This window comes from Parasteatoda tepidariorum, chromosome 1 (assembly GCF_982258835.1).
Source record: "Parasteatoda tepidariorum strain Cologne lab strain chromosome 1, Ptep-v5.0, whole genome shotgun sequence".
Lineage (NCBI taxonomy): Eukaryota > Metazoa > Arthropoda > Arachnida > Araneae > Theridiidae > Parasteatoda > Parasteatoda tepidariorum.
In genome coordinates this window covers 80,915,698-80,933,805 of record NC_141755.1, presented here as the reverse complement: position 1 = coordinate 80,933,805, position 18,108 = coordinate 80,915,698, and the positions used below count along the sequence as shown (strand labels likewise).

Below are 18,108 nucleotides of genomic sequence, written 5' to 3'. Positions count from 1 at the left end.
AGGAAATGAACGGTTTAAATACGGTATATTTTGGTTTTGTTACCAAAGGTGTTTTGATTTTTATTATCAGAAATATTATTACCACACAGTACGGTAATCGTATAAGAAATTTTTTTTTCTTCATGCACAACTTATAAGGACATAGCACAACTTATAAGGACATAGCACAACTTATAAGGACATAGCACAACTTATAAGGACATAGCACAACTTATAAGGACATATTCAGTGACGTAGCGTCTGAAAAAGCAAACGTTATTTTATGATGATCCTCATGTTGAGCGATAAAGTGTGATGTTATTGTTCTGGAAAATGTTACGAACGTTTCTTTGCTATTTTATAATACCTTTTGTCTTGAAAGATATAATGTGATACTATTTTTCTTTACAATAATAGCTTAATTATTATACCTCTATTTTGCTTTTCATACATGAAGAAAATGTAACTAATAAACTATTCACAATTCTCCAGTGAATGTTGGCGGACAATTAAAAATTGCGAAAGAAATGAAAATATCAGAACAGTTCTTAACTGCAATTATAAACTAGAAAAGTTCAAGAAACCACTTTGTCATAAATTGTAAACAGATTATCGAAGCTACAATATAAAAAAATGCTTACCAGGCCTGTGAAGGACTTTTTGAGGTAAACCTCACCAGTATCCTTGTTGATTTGGAAATAATCCGATCCATCAACATACTTTGCGGGTTCGATACCATATTCGATTGGATCGTTATCTTCATCACGAGTTCTTACGGTGGTGATTCGAGTACCTGTAAGAGTTAAAGCACATTTGTTTGAATATAAAAGTTGAGAATTCTGTGTTAGAGTGAAATATTTTGTAATAAATAAATTACAATAAATAGATTATTTGGAATCAAGTTTTTATGGAAGTTGTTGTAAAAGTTTATAAGTGTAAAATATTTATTTTCGATTTAGAACAAAAAAAAAGCAACAATTTTTCTTTGAAAATTGTTCTCATACAATACACTGTTAGAATTTTCATTCTAAAACTACGGTAAAATAACCGGCAGTAGTATGTTCGTCCAATTAACCGTAAAATTTGCGGCAAAGAACATTATTTACCTTTACGGTTTTGGAACCATTTACAACTAGTATAATTAAAAGCCATGAATACAAAATTTCACGGTTTTTAACTGTTTGCAACTAGTATGGTTTCAAAACCGTAAAAAAGCTATTTGGCTAGACCCAGTGCTGCCATTTATGCGTAAAAACAATTTATCATTTTCTAATAGTCCAGGGTTACAAATTGGGGAATGCAACAGACTAGAAACTACTTATGTGTTGAAGAAAATGGCGGAAATAGTGTGGTGTCAACACTGGGAATCGAATCCCCGTTTTGTCGGTTATGAGATTGATATATTAGCCTTCTCGGCTATTCTCTATGGCAGCTATAAGGAGCTAAGTGGCTTTATTAGGTGAGCCAAGTTGGCGCAATAAAATTCTGGTTTTTTAACCGTACTAGATGGAAGCAGTCAATAAACGGTTTTTCTCAAAGTTAACAGTTTGAATACCGTCTTATTTATGATTATTTGACTGCTTTGTTTGAATACGGTAAAATAAAAATTAAATAAATTGTTATTTAATCATTTCTTCAGAGAAATTTCTAACAGTGTAATATAAGTAAAGAAAAGGTGGCATAAAACCAAATTATTTATATAACTAGTTTGGTGGAAATCAAACTGGTTATTTTTTTTTGGTAAAATCATCACAATGAAATCGAGCACTATAACTATATTTATTTTATTTCACATTATTGCACATTATATATTACACATTATTATTAAGGCTACATGGGAAGTATATTTGTTTAGAATATGTAAACATAAAAGAGATAATGGTAACAGATAAGAATTTTCATCGTATCAGCCCTAGAAAGTTTCAACCAATAAAATAAAAAACTATTTGAAAAATATTTATATTTATCGAAGAATTTTAACAAATAATTAATTATTCACTTCACAGTATTCCTTAGCATATACTTTATTATCGCATTTCATACTAAAATTCATCAAAACGCACTTAATGAGAGTTTTTGCCAATTAGAAAGAAAAAAATTTATAACAAAAAGTTTTTTATAATTGTTTACGCGATTGCCTTTCCCAGTTGTCGCCAACACGAACTTAAGTAAATTATAAACATAAACTTTACGATCGGCACACTACTTTAAGAATAAATAATTTTTAATACTTTCTAAGTACTTTACACGAAAAATAGAAAAAAATATTAACTGTTCAGTGTTGATTTTAATACTGTAATTTATTTGTTGCAAAAAATCGGAATTTTTTTTTTAACTGCTGTATTTCGATTTCATTTTTCGAGATAACTTTATATACCCGTGACAAAAAAAGCTTTACTTTTGAACAATGGAAATCAACAAAACAACAAAGAACAAAATGTTTTTTTCTTTCTTTCCTTTAAGAAAAAGAATGCCTGATTAAATGAATAATTCCGCGTTTAAATGAACATCAGTCTTAAAATTCCTTTGTTTGTTCTTTGACTTAAAGCTTTTGGCACTAAGTCTATAATTTGTGTATATTTTTAGCATCATATTATCCCCCAGAATGATGATATGTTGTAGAATAATGCTGATTCTGAGGAGTTATTATTATTTTTAGGCATGCACTTATGTGTTATCTTGAAAGAAAAATAAGCCAAGCCTACACCTGGCATCATAATAGAAATCCGGAGACATTTTAATCGGATCTTTTTTTCTTCTTTTTTTTTTAGAAATTTTGAAAATTTTTGCCCCTTTCTTTTTAACAAATTTGCTCGACCGAATTTTATTTAGTTTGAATAGATTTTTTAAGAATTTAGTAAAAAGAAAGAATCCGATCAATTGATGGAAAAGTAATTGATGCTAAAAATTAACATGTTCTTGGGTAATTTCTAATAATTTTTTTTTAAAAAAAGCTTGCACTACTATTTCCAATTAAAAAATATTATATCAAATAAAAAAAATAATGATAATTTTTTGAGCGAACGATTCTATACAATGCAAATTTTTGTAATCGTTTTCCAGCAAATTTTTGTAATCGTTTTAATATTAAATCTTCGTTTTAGAATAAAATTAGAGGCATTAAAAATAAATTTAAAGTAGTCATTCATAATGTATTAATTTATTTTTAATTTACATCAAATCTGGAGGTAAAGATTAAGGCAAATTTCGCCTATACTTTAACATTAGAGGACAAAACCCTTGAGAAGCTTAAACGTTAACCAAACTATAATATACTTCGGTAAAAATATTTACTTCCAAAAAGTTACTTATTTCATTAAAAAATATAAATTCAAATTAGAATATATAAATAAATAAATTCTGTAAATAATAAAAGTAATTTTTTGAGAAAACAATTCTATACAAAACTAAATTTAATAATCGTTTTCTATTCGACAATATTAAACCTTTCTTATGAATAAAATATGCGTATAACATTAGAGGACAAAACCCTTGAATAGCTTAAACGTTAACCCAACTATAACATACTTCTGTTAAAATATTTACTTCCAAAAAGTTACTTATTTCATTCAAAAATATTAATTCAAATTAGAAAATATAAATAAGTAAATTGGGTATAATATGAAAAAAACACAACTACTTCCACTTCGAAAATTTTACTAGGAATAACATTTACCATTTAGTTTAATTAATAAGCTGAGTTTTAAATATGTTTACTAAATTCATAAACTTAGATAAAACAACAAAATAAATTATTTCAAAAGGAACTAGACTAATACAATTCCAACCTGCCGAGTAGCAACTTATAACAACACACTTCGTTTAATGTTTACTTGTTGCTATAAATCAGGTTCGCAGAAAATGCTGTTTCCTAGTTAAATTTAGTAGGAATAACACGACCTGTGACTTAGGCTATAGTATTCCCAATTCTGTAAATAATAAGAGTAATTTTTTGAGCAAACAATTCTATGCAAAACTAAATTTAGTAATCGTTTTCTATTCGACAATATAATACCTTTCTTATGAATAAAATAAGCGCAAACGCGTGGGGAAAAAAGGTAACGATTCATTTTACATTATTTCATAAAAAAATTTAACCTAATTTGGAAGCGTATTTTAAACTGTAAAAAAACTTCGAATTCAGATTTTTCTATACATCATCGTTATATATGCATTAATTGAAAACTCGATACTTTTTTTAAAAAATATTATCTTGAAAAAGTACCAAAATATTGTTCCAAACCTCTTAAGCAAAAGTTTAAATTGAATCTATGGGTTTGATTACGCACTGGTTGTAAAAATCATAGAGTTTTAAATTTAAATGATTTCAGAAATTACTCATTATTCGTTATTCACGTTTCAGAAGACGATAATTAGAAGGGAATATATTCGGCAATCTAAGAGTAGTAATTCGAAAAGATCTATGCACTAAAAACTAAATAATGGAACAAGAATGTGAAATACAGTCTGCAGGTCAGTCACAGTAACTACAATAGATTTTCTGTTCTGTGGATTTCAGAAGGAAACTGCAATTTGTTGTTTGATACTCTGGGAAATTTAACGATTAAATCATATCACGTACCATGTTGTGACTTTGTCGTTTGGAACCTTTTGATTTGTGAGTTAAGACTTTTTTTTTCTTTAAAGTTTAGGCAGTTTCTAACTGTGACCCTTTCAACTCAAAAGATTCTCTATAAAACGAGATTTTGCACTCACAGCTGGCAAAAAATTTGGAAAAAAAGGAAGAAAAAAGAAAATTTATCTTCAATTTCAAAAATTGATAAGAATTATTGATTTTTTTAAAAAGAAAATCCTTATGTTCCTATATTTTATCTTACTCCTTTGTACACGTATTTCGCAATAAAACCGATTTACAACGGCCTATGCCAGAAATCGGCAGTAAATATTCTGAAGAAATTCAGTTGAGGGAAAAAGGCCTTAATTAAATGCTTACAAGAAAGTTACAAAGTTTAAGAACAAGCGTAATTATGTCTATAAATCAAAGGAATAAAATTGATTTAGTATCGCTTCCAGGTATATTCTATTGCTTTTTAAACAGCCATCAGAGACTATCAAAATCTCAAGAGCTTCATGAATTGTGAATCTTTTAGCTATTAGCCATCCTACTTTTCGAAGGGCATAAGAATAAAATTGCATAAATAATAAAAAGAAGGGTCTACAGATAATAAAGAGAAAGAAGAAGAAAACTATTTTCTATCTTTGATTCGCCTCAGAACCTATAATACCAAGCTTTGGGAAGTCTATTTGGAATCTTTTCCATGGTGCAGCAAGCTCGACTGATTTTGCATAACCTGTTTCTGGGTTCTTTCTGGATATTCTCATCCGCTTTAACGATGGAAAAACCTGAGATTTTAAGCGGAACGCAATTTTCATGACCTCGATTGTCTAATTGATCTCCTCAGGAGTATTAGTGAGAAAAGTTATTATAGGATGATATAGTTAAAACAGAATTATGCAATTTGTTTATGACACAGATAAAGAGTATAATTAGATTGATTCATAGAATGTTAGTATGGACAAACCCATACTAATATTCCATAAATCTATCACATTGATTTAAAGTTCTGATAGTTAACATATATATTTTGATAGTTAGCCGAATTCGATTTTTATTGTTACTAGAATAAAAGAAAACATAAAAAATTAAAAAACAAAAATACAGAAGGGGAAATAGGTTTATAAAAATGCGAATTATCAACATATGAAACAGTTAAACATATCAGCAGCTAAAAACAAATAATATAAAATTTGAAGTCAATTACTATTTAGGTCAACAATGAAATTTTTTATTTTAGTTACTTTTTATTAAATAATTACAATTAATATAAATATGTACATATATATGACGGAATCACAATACTAAGTGGCAAAATATAAGAGAAATTTTTATTTTAAATTAATTAATTAATTTAAAAATTAATTAATTTAAATTAATGAATGAATTAATAATTGAAAAACTGCATTAACATCAAGTGTCATCTACTGCAATTAAAAAAAATGTATTTGCAATTGAGTGGACCAATAAAAAGTATTTTATTGACGATTGAACATATGAACAAGATATATAAATATATATAGGAAGAATGTGAACTAATAGTAAGAATTAAATAAGAAGAAGAATATAGAAAAGTTTCGCGATACAATAGAATGGTTTCATAAAAAATAGTTCGATTGCATTTTATTGCTCAAAAAATACCTCATAAATATTACTCAGAATTATGTTTTGTTTTTCTTGCAACACTTGAAAAATTTCTCTTTCATTTAATGTTTTTTAGTACTAAATTTAATTCGGCGATTTATCTGCTAAATAATTTTGTTTATTATATGCATGTTTGAAATATATATGAAAAATGTTTTTTTTTAATTAAAGAAAAGTTAGCTATTAATGAAAAGCTATCAGTCAGGTAAAGAAATTAATTAAACACAATATATTAGATAAGTTTAATGACGTATGAGCAAAACATGGCAAGCAATATTACCATCACTATCTATTTTGTAAGTTAAAATTAGTTCATAATTGCTAACAACTAGATAATATAAAACTGACATCAATTCCAGCTATAGTTGCAAACGTATACCTTTTAATTTGGCTTTAGGTCATTTCTAACTTAACGAGTAGGCAACTACTTAGCTAGCTTTTTTTTTCATTACAAAATCGACTATATTTAAATGTGTTATCGTATGAGAATGGTTTGCCAAGAATAACGCGAGTTAATTGCCACGAGGCAAAAATATTTTAAAATTAGTATTGGATTGTTGGATAGTGTGCCTAGCAGTATTAAGAAATATTTAATTTTCAAATTTATTTTCTTTTTATAAATTGCTTTTTCAAGGCAGTGGAAAGTTAAAGGATTTTCAAACGCTATGTATCTAAATTTTTAATAAAAATATTTCGTGCGACATATGAATATGTAAATTTCCAAAAATTACAAAGCAAAATTAAAAGACAAAAATATACTAAAGTTCATAATTTGTGTTTTAAATTTGGAAACATATATTAGAAATATTATAAAATCGAAAATTTAATTAAGACAGTAGGCATTATAGTAATTAGGTGAGTTGTACTAAATTTATCCAACATTATATACTCTAATTACAAAGTAAGAGTTTAAACTAATAATTTTATATCGGAAATCCACGCATTAGCATTAATAATTAAGAATTTAATTTTTTTATTGTATTTTTCTCGATACAATAGCTTTTAAAATTCGACCTGAATTACAGTGTTCGAATTGTCCTCATGTTCGCTGTTGTTGCAAAAAAAGGTGACTTAGTCCTTGAGTTCGCTGAGGAAAAAGCCTTTCTAATGCTAACAACAAAGAAGAATACGATTGGGTCCACTGATAAACAATAGCTAAGAATATTCGAAAGCGCACGAACACCCTTGCATAAAAGCAACAAAGGCCGTATCAAAACTCGAGTCCAGAAATGTCTTAGAGCGACATCCTGACAGGATGTTTAACTTCAAGGATATTTTGAATTAGAAGTTTCATTCGATCACCTGAAAGTTTGCTAGTTTCTGCATTTAAACCCTTTAACCCCTTAACGATAGGTTAATTTTCAAGAAAACGGTCATATTTTTCTTTATCCCTGAAAATTATATAAAAATATGTGTATGAACAATATATATATTCATTTTTAATTTGTTTTTAGCTTGAAATTTAAAAAAAAAAAAAAAAAAAAAAAAAAATCGGACATTTAGGTTTACTATGACTTAATGTTTGTTTTCCAGCAGGCAAGGAAAATTTAAATTTTTTTTTTTTAAACAAGAAGAATTTGATTAAACTTACGTATAATATAAATAAAGATTATTAATTTTTTCTTGTGTGATAAATTTCAAAGCATGAGATACAGAAGCCAACGTCACAATCTGGACAGTAGTACTGAGTTTCCTTCCTACATCTCTTATTGTTTTCATCTCTTCTAATAAAATAAACTATCTACAAGTACCTTAAAAATATCCTGGTACTGCCATCTGGTGTGTAAAAGGAAAAATAAAATGTTTTCCAGGCAAAAGAAATGAATTAGTTTTATTCTTATTGGCGCGTTACAACTGAACACTCCAGTCCGGAAATATCACGGGAGTGAGAAATAGAGAGCGAAACCTCACTTTCACGGGAATGACAAGGAAGGGGTTAAGAGTTCAATGTTAGTTTAGAGGCCTTTGCAAGAACTTTTTTATTCTATTACTTCTGTTTTGCTAATTTATAATAAGTAATTGATAAGTTACTAAAAACTAATGTAGGACAGATGAGACTAACAAGGTAACAAGTAAGACTAACGAGGTAAAACTAATGTCCTTATGAGTTTTTATGCATGAGATTTTTACCATATTAAATTTGAATCTTTGAATAACTATTTTTAACCCTAAATTGCTACACATTTCGACTTTTACCAGTTTTGCGAAGTCGAGATGGTGCGTAGCGTTTTTAAAAAGTGCTTAAAGGTGCTTCTTTTCGATTTTCGTTTTTTAAACGCCTTTAAAGGTGCTTTTTATATGGGGTGTTTTTAAGAAGTGCTTAATTTTTTTCTTTTCGAAAACAAGATTGCTTTCTTTACTTTGTCGATTTTCGGCACGTAACATGGAAAGGCTTGCTTTTCACATTGTTCTGTTCAACATTTTCACGATTCATTCAACCACAATCCATTCCGGCCTTCCGTCGGTCCATAGCGTATGAAAGCGGCAATCATTTTACAGGTTTGATGAAATACTTGCGAGTCCGCATGTGCGTCTACTGAGCTGAAGTTCGGAAAGATTCTAGCACTCTCATGCATAACTCTGCTGCATTTTGCTAGATACGCTCAATTACTTCATTTCCACGCTCATTTTTCGAACCGAAAATTCTCTCGATCCTTTTAGGGTGGCTAATATAATCACGAAAAGAGTTCTTTGTCAGAAACTAGTTATTTTATCGTGATCATGTAAAGTCTTTGAAAATTATTTCGCATTTTCTTAATAGTGCTTAAATATATTTTTTCAGTGCTTAAAAAGTACTTAAAAGGTGCTTATTTTTTGTTGAAAGATTTGACTACGCACCCTGTAAAAGATTGCAAACGTTAAACTTTATTACTTATCTGGCTTTTTAATAATAATTTAAGAATATTTTCATTAGGCAATGCTATTTTTTGGCACTAATAAAAGAAATATAAAAGTAAAGTGTTTTTATTTGTTGTCTATGAGTCAAATAATCAGCCACAGAATCGCACTAATTTGAGTTAGGGTTTACATTGCTGGAAAAGAGTAAAAAGCCACTGAAGAAAGTTATAACTCTTAGGAAAAAAGGGACATATAGTTTTATTTTATATATAGCCATAGATAATGACGTAATAAAATCTGAAGAAAAATGAAATAGAAAAATACATTGCACATTGCTTTATGTGTCATAATAAGATTTCAACGTTTGGCGAATAGCATTAAGCCAGTGCAATTACCTTCCTATTTTTCTTACAATTTGAGAACTACTCAAGCCTATTTCTTTAAAAGCTAAAATTCCACCTCGTTCGCCTTCTGTTAGATGAGTTCCCCTCGGCATTGTATTGCATGTGCAAACTCTGCCAAAATCTGATTTTATCCAACTCGGATTTGCTTTTTGTAATGGAGCAAACCGCTTTCTCGCATGTTTTATGTCTGAAAATGACGTAATAAGTATCGACTTCATACTTTTACATCAAATTTGCCATGATTTAAATAATGTGCGATATAAAATTAAAATTTTCATGCAAAAGCAATTAGGTTCTACCTTTGCAAGTAGAAAATAAATTTGTATATTCATCCATAACAGTGGTGTTTCATATACACCGAAGAGCCATTACATTATGACCACCCTCCATCTATAACAATGGGCTCGCCCAGGTTTTCATGGCTTCTCGCCCAGGAACAATGTTTTCATGGGGCACATTAGGACCCATAATCCTCATAGAACAATCCCTGACGTCTGTAAGCTACTTGAACGTAGCCCATTCATGGCAACAGTTTTTCCTGCGGGGGATGGTGTTTACCAACAGGATAATGTACCATGTCATAAGGGTCGAATCATCATGGATTGGTTCGAGGAACATTCCAGTGACTTTCAAGTCATGTCTTGGCCCCCAAATTCACCCGACCTTAATCCAATAGAGCATTTGTGGTCCTACTTGGAAAACCAAATTCGTGCTGCCACGCTACACCCTCGCAATGTGAGGGAATTGCAGGACCAGTTGGTGAGCGCTTGGTACCAGATACCTCAGACTACCTATCAGCACCTTGTGGAATCAATGCCACGGCGGGTGCTAACAGTTTTAAGGGTTAAAGGTGGTCCTACATGTTATTAGCAGGGTGGTCATAATGTAATGGCTCTTCGGTGTATTAGGCGACTCTTTCCCTGTCTCTATACTTCTTTCCAGCACTGTATATTGTATCAACGTCAACGACCAACCTATCCAAGAAATTGATTTAATGTAATAAATAGCCATTAGCAGGAGAAAAGTCAAATTGTAATTTTGAATAAATTTTATTTAAAATTTATTCCTATGAATTCATTTATTTAAAAAAAATAACTCAAAAGTCAAAATTGGCGCCGATTACTGGTTAGAACCATATTAATATAGAAGTGAAGTAATATGAATATAGTTAATATGTGATGTTATAATAAAGGGGAAATGTTTACCACAGCTTTTAACTTCCGACATAGCTTAACGCTAAGCCATAATCAAGGATATTCAAGTCAGCATTGCGGTCAGGAAAATGAATGCAACAGCCTTAATATCAATTTAGATGATATACAAGATCATGAAGGCTAATTCATTCTCGCATTCCTTTTTCTGAATCAAAAATTAAAAAGCCCTAGATGAACTGTTACTCGTTGGTAATAAATTAAAGAAATAGCTTGGTGTAATGGTTGTGTAAAATGCAACACTAATTTTGGATTAATATATTGAGTAATGCATTGTATGAAACAAATATATTGACTTGAAATTTATGTATCAGGTAAAAAAATACAAAAATATAAGGTCAGATAAGGTAAATTCTCTTTTAAAACTGCTTTTTTTTTATTGCTTGTAACGATAGAAAATTATTGAAAATTGGAATTTTTAAGTTAATGTCTTCCATTACATTATTTTAAAACATACACTACTTAAGTATTTTAAGGTAAAGTAAAATGGAGATTGGTCTTTTTCGATTAATATAATATGAAATATAATGTAATGTCTAAAACAAGTTAGTCAAAAAAATTTCTTAGCACATTCTTGTTCTGCAATCCAAATCGCTTATGGTTTTTTTTTAAAAAAAAAAAAGTAAAATGAAAGAGGATTGGTTGAAAGAATCGGCTTATTATTATTATTGACATGACTCAAGCTCGAATACCGGAGATGCTTCATTGACTTGTTTGCTACCATGCATTAGAAAAAGCGACGTATAAAAGAAAGAAGTTGTCATTATTGTATTATAATCTACATATTTGATTTTTTTTTAAAATATAAAATCTACTCTTTTTATTAGTTTTCAAAAATTCTATTTTAGCGATAGTATAGGCAAGGGAAGGAAATTAAGAAAATGGTTCTCAAACCGTTTTCTTCACTATACCACTCAAATCCGATCACAGTGTTGATACGCAGACCTGGACTAGGGGTCGGTTAAAATAGCCTACTGACAGAAAAAACCCAGGAAACCAAGGGACAGTTGAGTGGTTTTCATCTATATATAATACAGGAGAAGCGGTTGTTCGCTTTCCAATGAACCAGGTTCAAGTCCCAGCTGTGGCTTATAGTACGAATTCTGTTCCCGGCTTGCATCGACCGCAGTGCTGACGTAAAATATCCTCAGAGGTAGACGGCTCATGAGCAAGACACCCTTTACCGCCGGGCTAAACCATTGGATGTTTTCGAGGTTTTCCTCTCCATGCAACCCAAATGTGAGTAAGTTCCATGAAAAAGTGTTCCACGAAAGCTAGTTTGTCCTAATGCTTAATCCATTAAATCCCTTGTCTTCTGGGTTTGGTTCCAAATTACAAGTCTACTGTATTGAACATTGATGGTCGTAAACTTAGAATCGGGTCTGCTGCTCAACGCCAGTTATAAAATATGAAATACGTGTAACACAAATGCTAATTATTTTCATTAAAAGAGATGATTCAGTTTTTTCTTTTTCTCTTCTGGTTTAGGTTCAAAATTACGAGGCTGCGACGTCGAACATTAAGATCCTAACATCTGATCGGCATTTTAAATTATTATCTTTATCGACTTTTCCTTCCAGAAATGTAAACAATCATGAATGCTGAATTTGAATTCCTCAAAGTAAGAATTATTGCCTAAGGAATAAATCATACAAATGTATGCAAAAGAATATTACGAACCGCTTTGAAATTGACCGACCGGCTTAATATTCTTCCTTATATCGAAAACGAGTGAGAAAAAAAAAGTGTGGGTGAGAGTAAACTGTAAGCCCACTCGGTCACTAAATGGGTTACTTCCTCGTGAAGACTGTTTTTCCTTGTCTGTTTCTTCTTGTGTGCTTTACACTCTATTGTTTAACAATTTCAAAAATTTCTCATAGGCACCATTTTACAGTTTTTACTATTTCGAAAATGCCGCTTAGCAAATCTGAGAAAGGGATGGTCAAATGTTCCTTTTTAAATTCCATTTATGTTATTTTACTCCATTAAATAATTTTAACGTATTTAAAACGAATGTATATTTTTGATGAACTCATAGTTATTTATCTTTTTACTTATTTTAGTTTGGACATATTTTAATTTACAACCTTATTTGGCACTATTTTATTGGAACTATTAAATACTAAAAAGACGGATGGGGTCTCTCGTTTTTATATTTTTTATTTCTCAGTAATTCTAAAAACAACTTACTGGAAGTATTGAGTATTCCTAACTTATCATAATTTGATTCAATTTAGGTGCCTAAATTATTCATGCGTTAAGCCTTATAGGAACGTATAATGCATAGGACCTTAAATCTAGATGACGGAAGGGTGGTGCTTTAGGGTATTTTAGTAGGTACCCCATAATCCCAGGTAGGTTTGAATATGAAGTACTCTTTGGTAGATATAAACTACCCTAGCTTCATTAAAACAACAAGGATATTTCAATGAATCTATAATTATTATTTATTTAGAAAAAGAAACTCAATTATCCAAGAAACTGTTGTATAAGTATAATTGAAAAGTCAGTATTCCGTTCAATCAAATGTTTCCGTTAATTAAATCGAAAAAAATACCATAGAATTTCGATGATCGGGTCTCTAATATATTTTTATTAAATTAATTATGATTCTGAATTATTATGGCCACTTCAGACTTCCTAGGTGTGCAGTAATGTTCAGTCTTTCTAGTGTTAAAACACATAAAGCTGTGAAATAACACAAAATAATAAATTTTAAATAAATAAAATGAAAGTATTCAATACTTTTCGAAACATTATGCTGTAAATAACTCACTTATCTGCAACGGGAGGGGGAATGAAAATTTAGAATTCTTTGAAAAGTTTCATAACTTGTTGAGCATTGCAACCAAGGAAAGCTCTAAAATAAACGTTTAATAAAGCAAAGTTGTGATGACTTATAAAAAATAATAACTAATTAAAGAATTAATTCCTTGCGGAGTTCTTATTTTACAATGAAACCACTTATATTTGGGAATAATATGAAACACTGAAAATGTAATAGTCTAAAAAAAATTTAATTATCTCTTAAACTACATTTTTTTTAACCACTTTAAGTTTTGAAAATAAGATCTCCTCAATTAAGACGTGCATGCCATAACAAAAAATTTTCTAGTTCTTCTTTTTCAAAATTTTAATCCAAATTTTTCCGCCCCATAAAGAGTTAAGTTTAAATTCTCCAGACATGTCTTGTTGTAACTGGATGTATGCAAAATTAGCTTAATATGTTAAATTGATACAAATTTTTGTAAAATATCTATTTTTAATTAAATTAATCATAGTTAAACTGAATGGATCATAATTAAATTAATTAAAATAAATAATTATTAGAATTATGCAGATTATACATTTCTTTGTCTGCTTATTTTATCGTTTTTGCTAATTAATTTCCAAAGTTAATTTGTCCCTTGCTAACCATTAAACTTATTAAATGCGAATCTGATGATTAGATTAAGGCACAGTGGTTTCCAGGCATCCAAGGTTTCGTGGCCAAAATTTGGGGTCTTTTATTTAGGAGTTTTTATGTATTGAATTGATAGTTAAAATTTTGAAATACACTTGAAATACCCCAAAAAAAAAAAAAAATGGCGACAGAAATATGGCGAGCAAAAATAAAAAAAATAATATGGTACGTTTAAATAATTAAATATGTATAGCAATGAAAATGTAATAATTTTTGTAATTTTATAATAAAAATGAAAAGCAAATTATATTTCCGAAGTAATATTACAAAATAACTCGAATTAATTACAAAATAACGCAAAAACATGAAAAAAAACATAATTTTTGTTTTTCGGTATATTTTGTCCACCTTTGCAATACGTGTAAAATGGGGCAGGTTTTTTTGAAAGAAGAAACATCAAAGAAGACAACAGAAAAAAGTTAAGCTAATTACCTCGTAGAACTTTTTGGAACTAAGTTTCGAAAGTCATTCAAACATTGTAAAATGTCCAATAATAAGATATAAATTATAAGTTTGTCAAGAGTATTAACTAATCCAACAAATTGAAAAATTGTACTATAATTTCAGACTAATTACTCTGATAAAAATGTAACAGTAAGGTGAAATTCCTATATATATTTCTAAAACAAAAATTTAAAAAATACATTTAAAAAAAAATTTTGTAACATATTTTTCATTACATTGTACTCTCGTCTGTCCAAAAAGTAAATTATAATGTTTGGAATGATTATGAATACTTAATTTGGGCAACATTAAAACTGCCTACACATATTTTAGTTGAAAATTTAATTTTTTATTTTTGGCCGAAGATCATGGTCTTCTGGCCCACAGTGCAAGGTATCAAAAGTGATTCATTTTTAATTTTTTCGACTGTGCATTGATATTAAGGAACATTAGTTTTTCCGCACCGTTTTGAAATTAAATATTAATTTCAAAAATATATAAGGCCTTAAATAGTTTTCAGACCGTAATATTTAAGCTTCTATGTTATGTTTTATGTAGATAAGGTTTTCGTTAACGTTATCTATTCTTAGTGGTTTATTTTAAACACGCAAACCTAGTTTTAAAAGCATCGATAGCTCTAAAATTAATTTTTGAGGAAACTGGAACATATTTTTAGTATAGATTAGTTCCGCCTAACTGCATTTCAGAATTTGCAAGTATTTACTGCTCATCCTGTAAGTAATTAACCACGAAACATTCAAATCTTTGTTAAAAAAGGGATTAGAGAACTCTGTTATTTTTTTTTAAACGGACAATTCGTATTATTTTTACACTATATCAAGAAAGTATTTAAAAATAATATTTCGAAGTAGAAACAGAAAAACATATCTTTTTTATGTTACAACAAACGTTGTACCGCTGGTTATTTTTCAGAATTTGCACGTATTAACTGCTCATCCTGTAAGTAATTAACCACGAAACAAACTGATTTCAAATCTTTGTTAAAAAAGGGATTAGAGAACTGTGTTATTTTTTTTAAAATGGATACTAATGTATTCGAATTATTTTTACACTACATCAAGAAAGTATTTAAAATAATATTTTGAAGTAGAAACAGAAAAACATATCTTTTTTATGTTACAACAAAACGTTGTACCGCTGGTTATTTTGCTCGTTTATCAGTGCTGAAACAACTAATTCAAACCAAAAAAATATAAAGATAATTTAAAAGTGTACCGATGGTCCAACTTTTTTTCATTTCAGAATAGGGCCATTTTTTTTTCTAAACTGGCATTAATATATTCAAAATGTTTACATTATATCGAGAAAAATTTTAAAAATAAGTCTAAAATGTTAAATACAAATCAAGTTTTTTTTAAAAAAATAATAAATATTTTGCTTTTAATAATGATGCAAAAAGAGAAAAAAAAATCTATGAAAAATGTAATTTCAACGTTGAATTTTTCTTTTCTGTGTAATTAACTTCGTATTAAAAAACAGTGATTTTTTTTTTACTAGTGTTGAAATAATTAAAATAACGAACTCAATATGAAAAATAAGGAAATTTAAAAATATATGCATTAAAACTTACCTATGTCCCAGTCTTCTTTAATCTCCCACTCTCTTTTGAAATCAAATACTGGAGGCGTGTTGTGGCCAGTGAATGCAGTTGCTACAAAATAAATAGGTGAATATTAAATAAAATTAGGTAACTGTGTAATATAAATATTTACAACAATATTATTACGTTAAATTATACGTTAAACAGCCGCGGGCAATTCTGAGTTTATGTCTATAACTTCACCTTCGTAGCAGCCTTGTAATTTTAAACCCAACTCATAAGACGAGAACTCCTGAATCAAACACTGGGGCAAACTAGCCTTCGCGGAAGACTTTTCGATGAAAATAACCAGCATTTGGGTTATATTGCGTTAAATCACGAAAAACCCTCACGGTTAATCCGACGACAAGGGATTCTAACTTACGATACGTCTTCCACGGAGGATAGTTTACGTCAGCACTGTGGTCAGTGCGAGCAGGGAGCAGAATTCATATCAACCAGCATCCGTTGGGATTCGAACCTAGGTCACTTCATTGGGAGGCGCACATTCTATCCCCTTTCAACCACGGCTTAAACTTTTGAACATTTGAACAATAAGCTGAATATACATAATAATAGCAAAATTAAAGAGCACGAGTAAAACGTTCCCCCAACAGCGATATTGTGGGCCAGGGGGTCATGAAGGTTAAGGTTCGACAATTTCATGACCAATGGTATGATTGTGGAAATGTGGTCAGTATGATGCGCAAGCCGCCTTTACTTTTTAGAGAAATGGTACTCATCGTTCTGAAACTGGATGGGCTACAAGCCGTCACTGGAGATCTAATTTTGATCCTGCAGAATGATAGCTCAGTGCCTTATCCAAAGGATCATCGAGGGAATAACAAAATTACATAATAATTATTACATATTAAATATTAACATTAAAAAAAAATCTGGAAAAATTATCGTACTGTACGATAATGACATTTCTGATAAAAATTTCTGGTAATAAAATCAAAACATACTGCATTTAAACCATTCATTTAGTAATGTTTCCGTTCATATGAGATAACGGTTTATCGGAAATTCTATTTTTCAAAATTATAGTCCTTGTTACTACACAATTAGCAAAAATACGAAACTGAAAAGTAAATTTAAACGAATAAATGGTCTTTATGCAATGCTCATCCTGATAAAATGACCAAATTTTACCACATTTACAACATTTTAACACAAATTTAAAAACGATATTTTACTGTCAGTTTTACCAAAATCGTCGATTACCCAAGCGCTTCGATAAAAATTAACGAGCTTTTTGGTGTTCCTATAGAGCAAGAAGCACGGTAAATTTTTCCATTTGCTAATAGTTTTGACCATACTTTTTTTTCTCCGTGTAGTTAATTATTATAAATATTTACTACATAAACAAAATTACATAATAAACATAATCATTAAAATTACATAATAATACAAAGTTTATACATTTTGACAAGATAAAAATGCTTATCAGTTAAAAGAGTTATTTATAGTTTATTGCCGTTTTATCCATTATTATGAATTTAAAAGAAGTTTTTTTTCCCGTTCCAACGAAATACATTTTCTTACTTTACAAAACACAAAACTATAGGGTTTCATAGAATACTTGTAATATTTCGAAAATCAGTATTTCCCATATATGTATAATCAGTATTATCAGTGTATGTATTATCAGTATCTCCCATGCAAAATTGTCTACCCCTTAGATTGGGCAATGTACTTAGATTTTACTATTTATAAAATCTTCATTTTTTTAAAAAAATTATTTACACATTTCTACTTTTTATTTTTAGAAAACCACACTTTTAAGTCATTTCCCTGTTTAGGGACAAATAAGGGGCAAGTAGTTGTAAATTTGTAACCTATTTTAGATTTAATTTTTTAGGCCTTGAATGTTTCCCACTTTTATTTTCGTATCATTATCTATATCAATGGTTTCCAACTGGCGGCCCGGGGGTCGTATACGGCCC

The 18,108-nt window shown here is 29.5% G+C and overlaps 1 protein-coding gene across 1 annotated transcript in view; it reads right to left on the bottom strand.

Annotated features, from left to right (window-relative positions):
• The window catches only part of LOC107441235 (tyrosine kinase receptor Cad96Ca), a 78,094-nt gene that overhangs the window by 23,730 nt on the left and 36,256 nt on the right, over positions 1 to 18,108 (bottom strand). Inside the window, 2 exon segments of the mRNA XM_087167563.1 lie at positions 621 to 772; positions 16,151 to 16,231. Coding sequence (XP_087023689.1) covers positions 621 to 772; positions 16,151 to 16,231 — 233 coding nt within the window.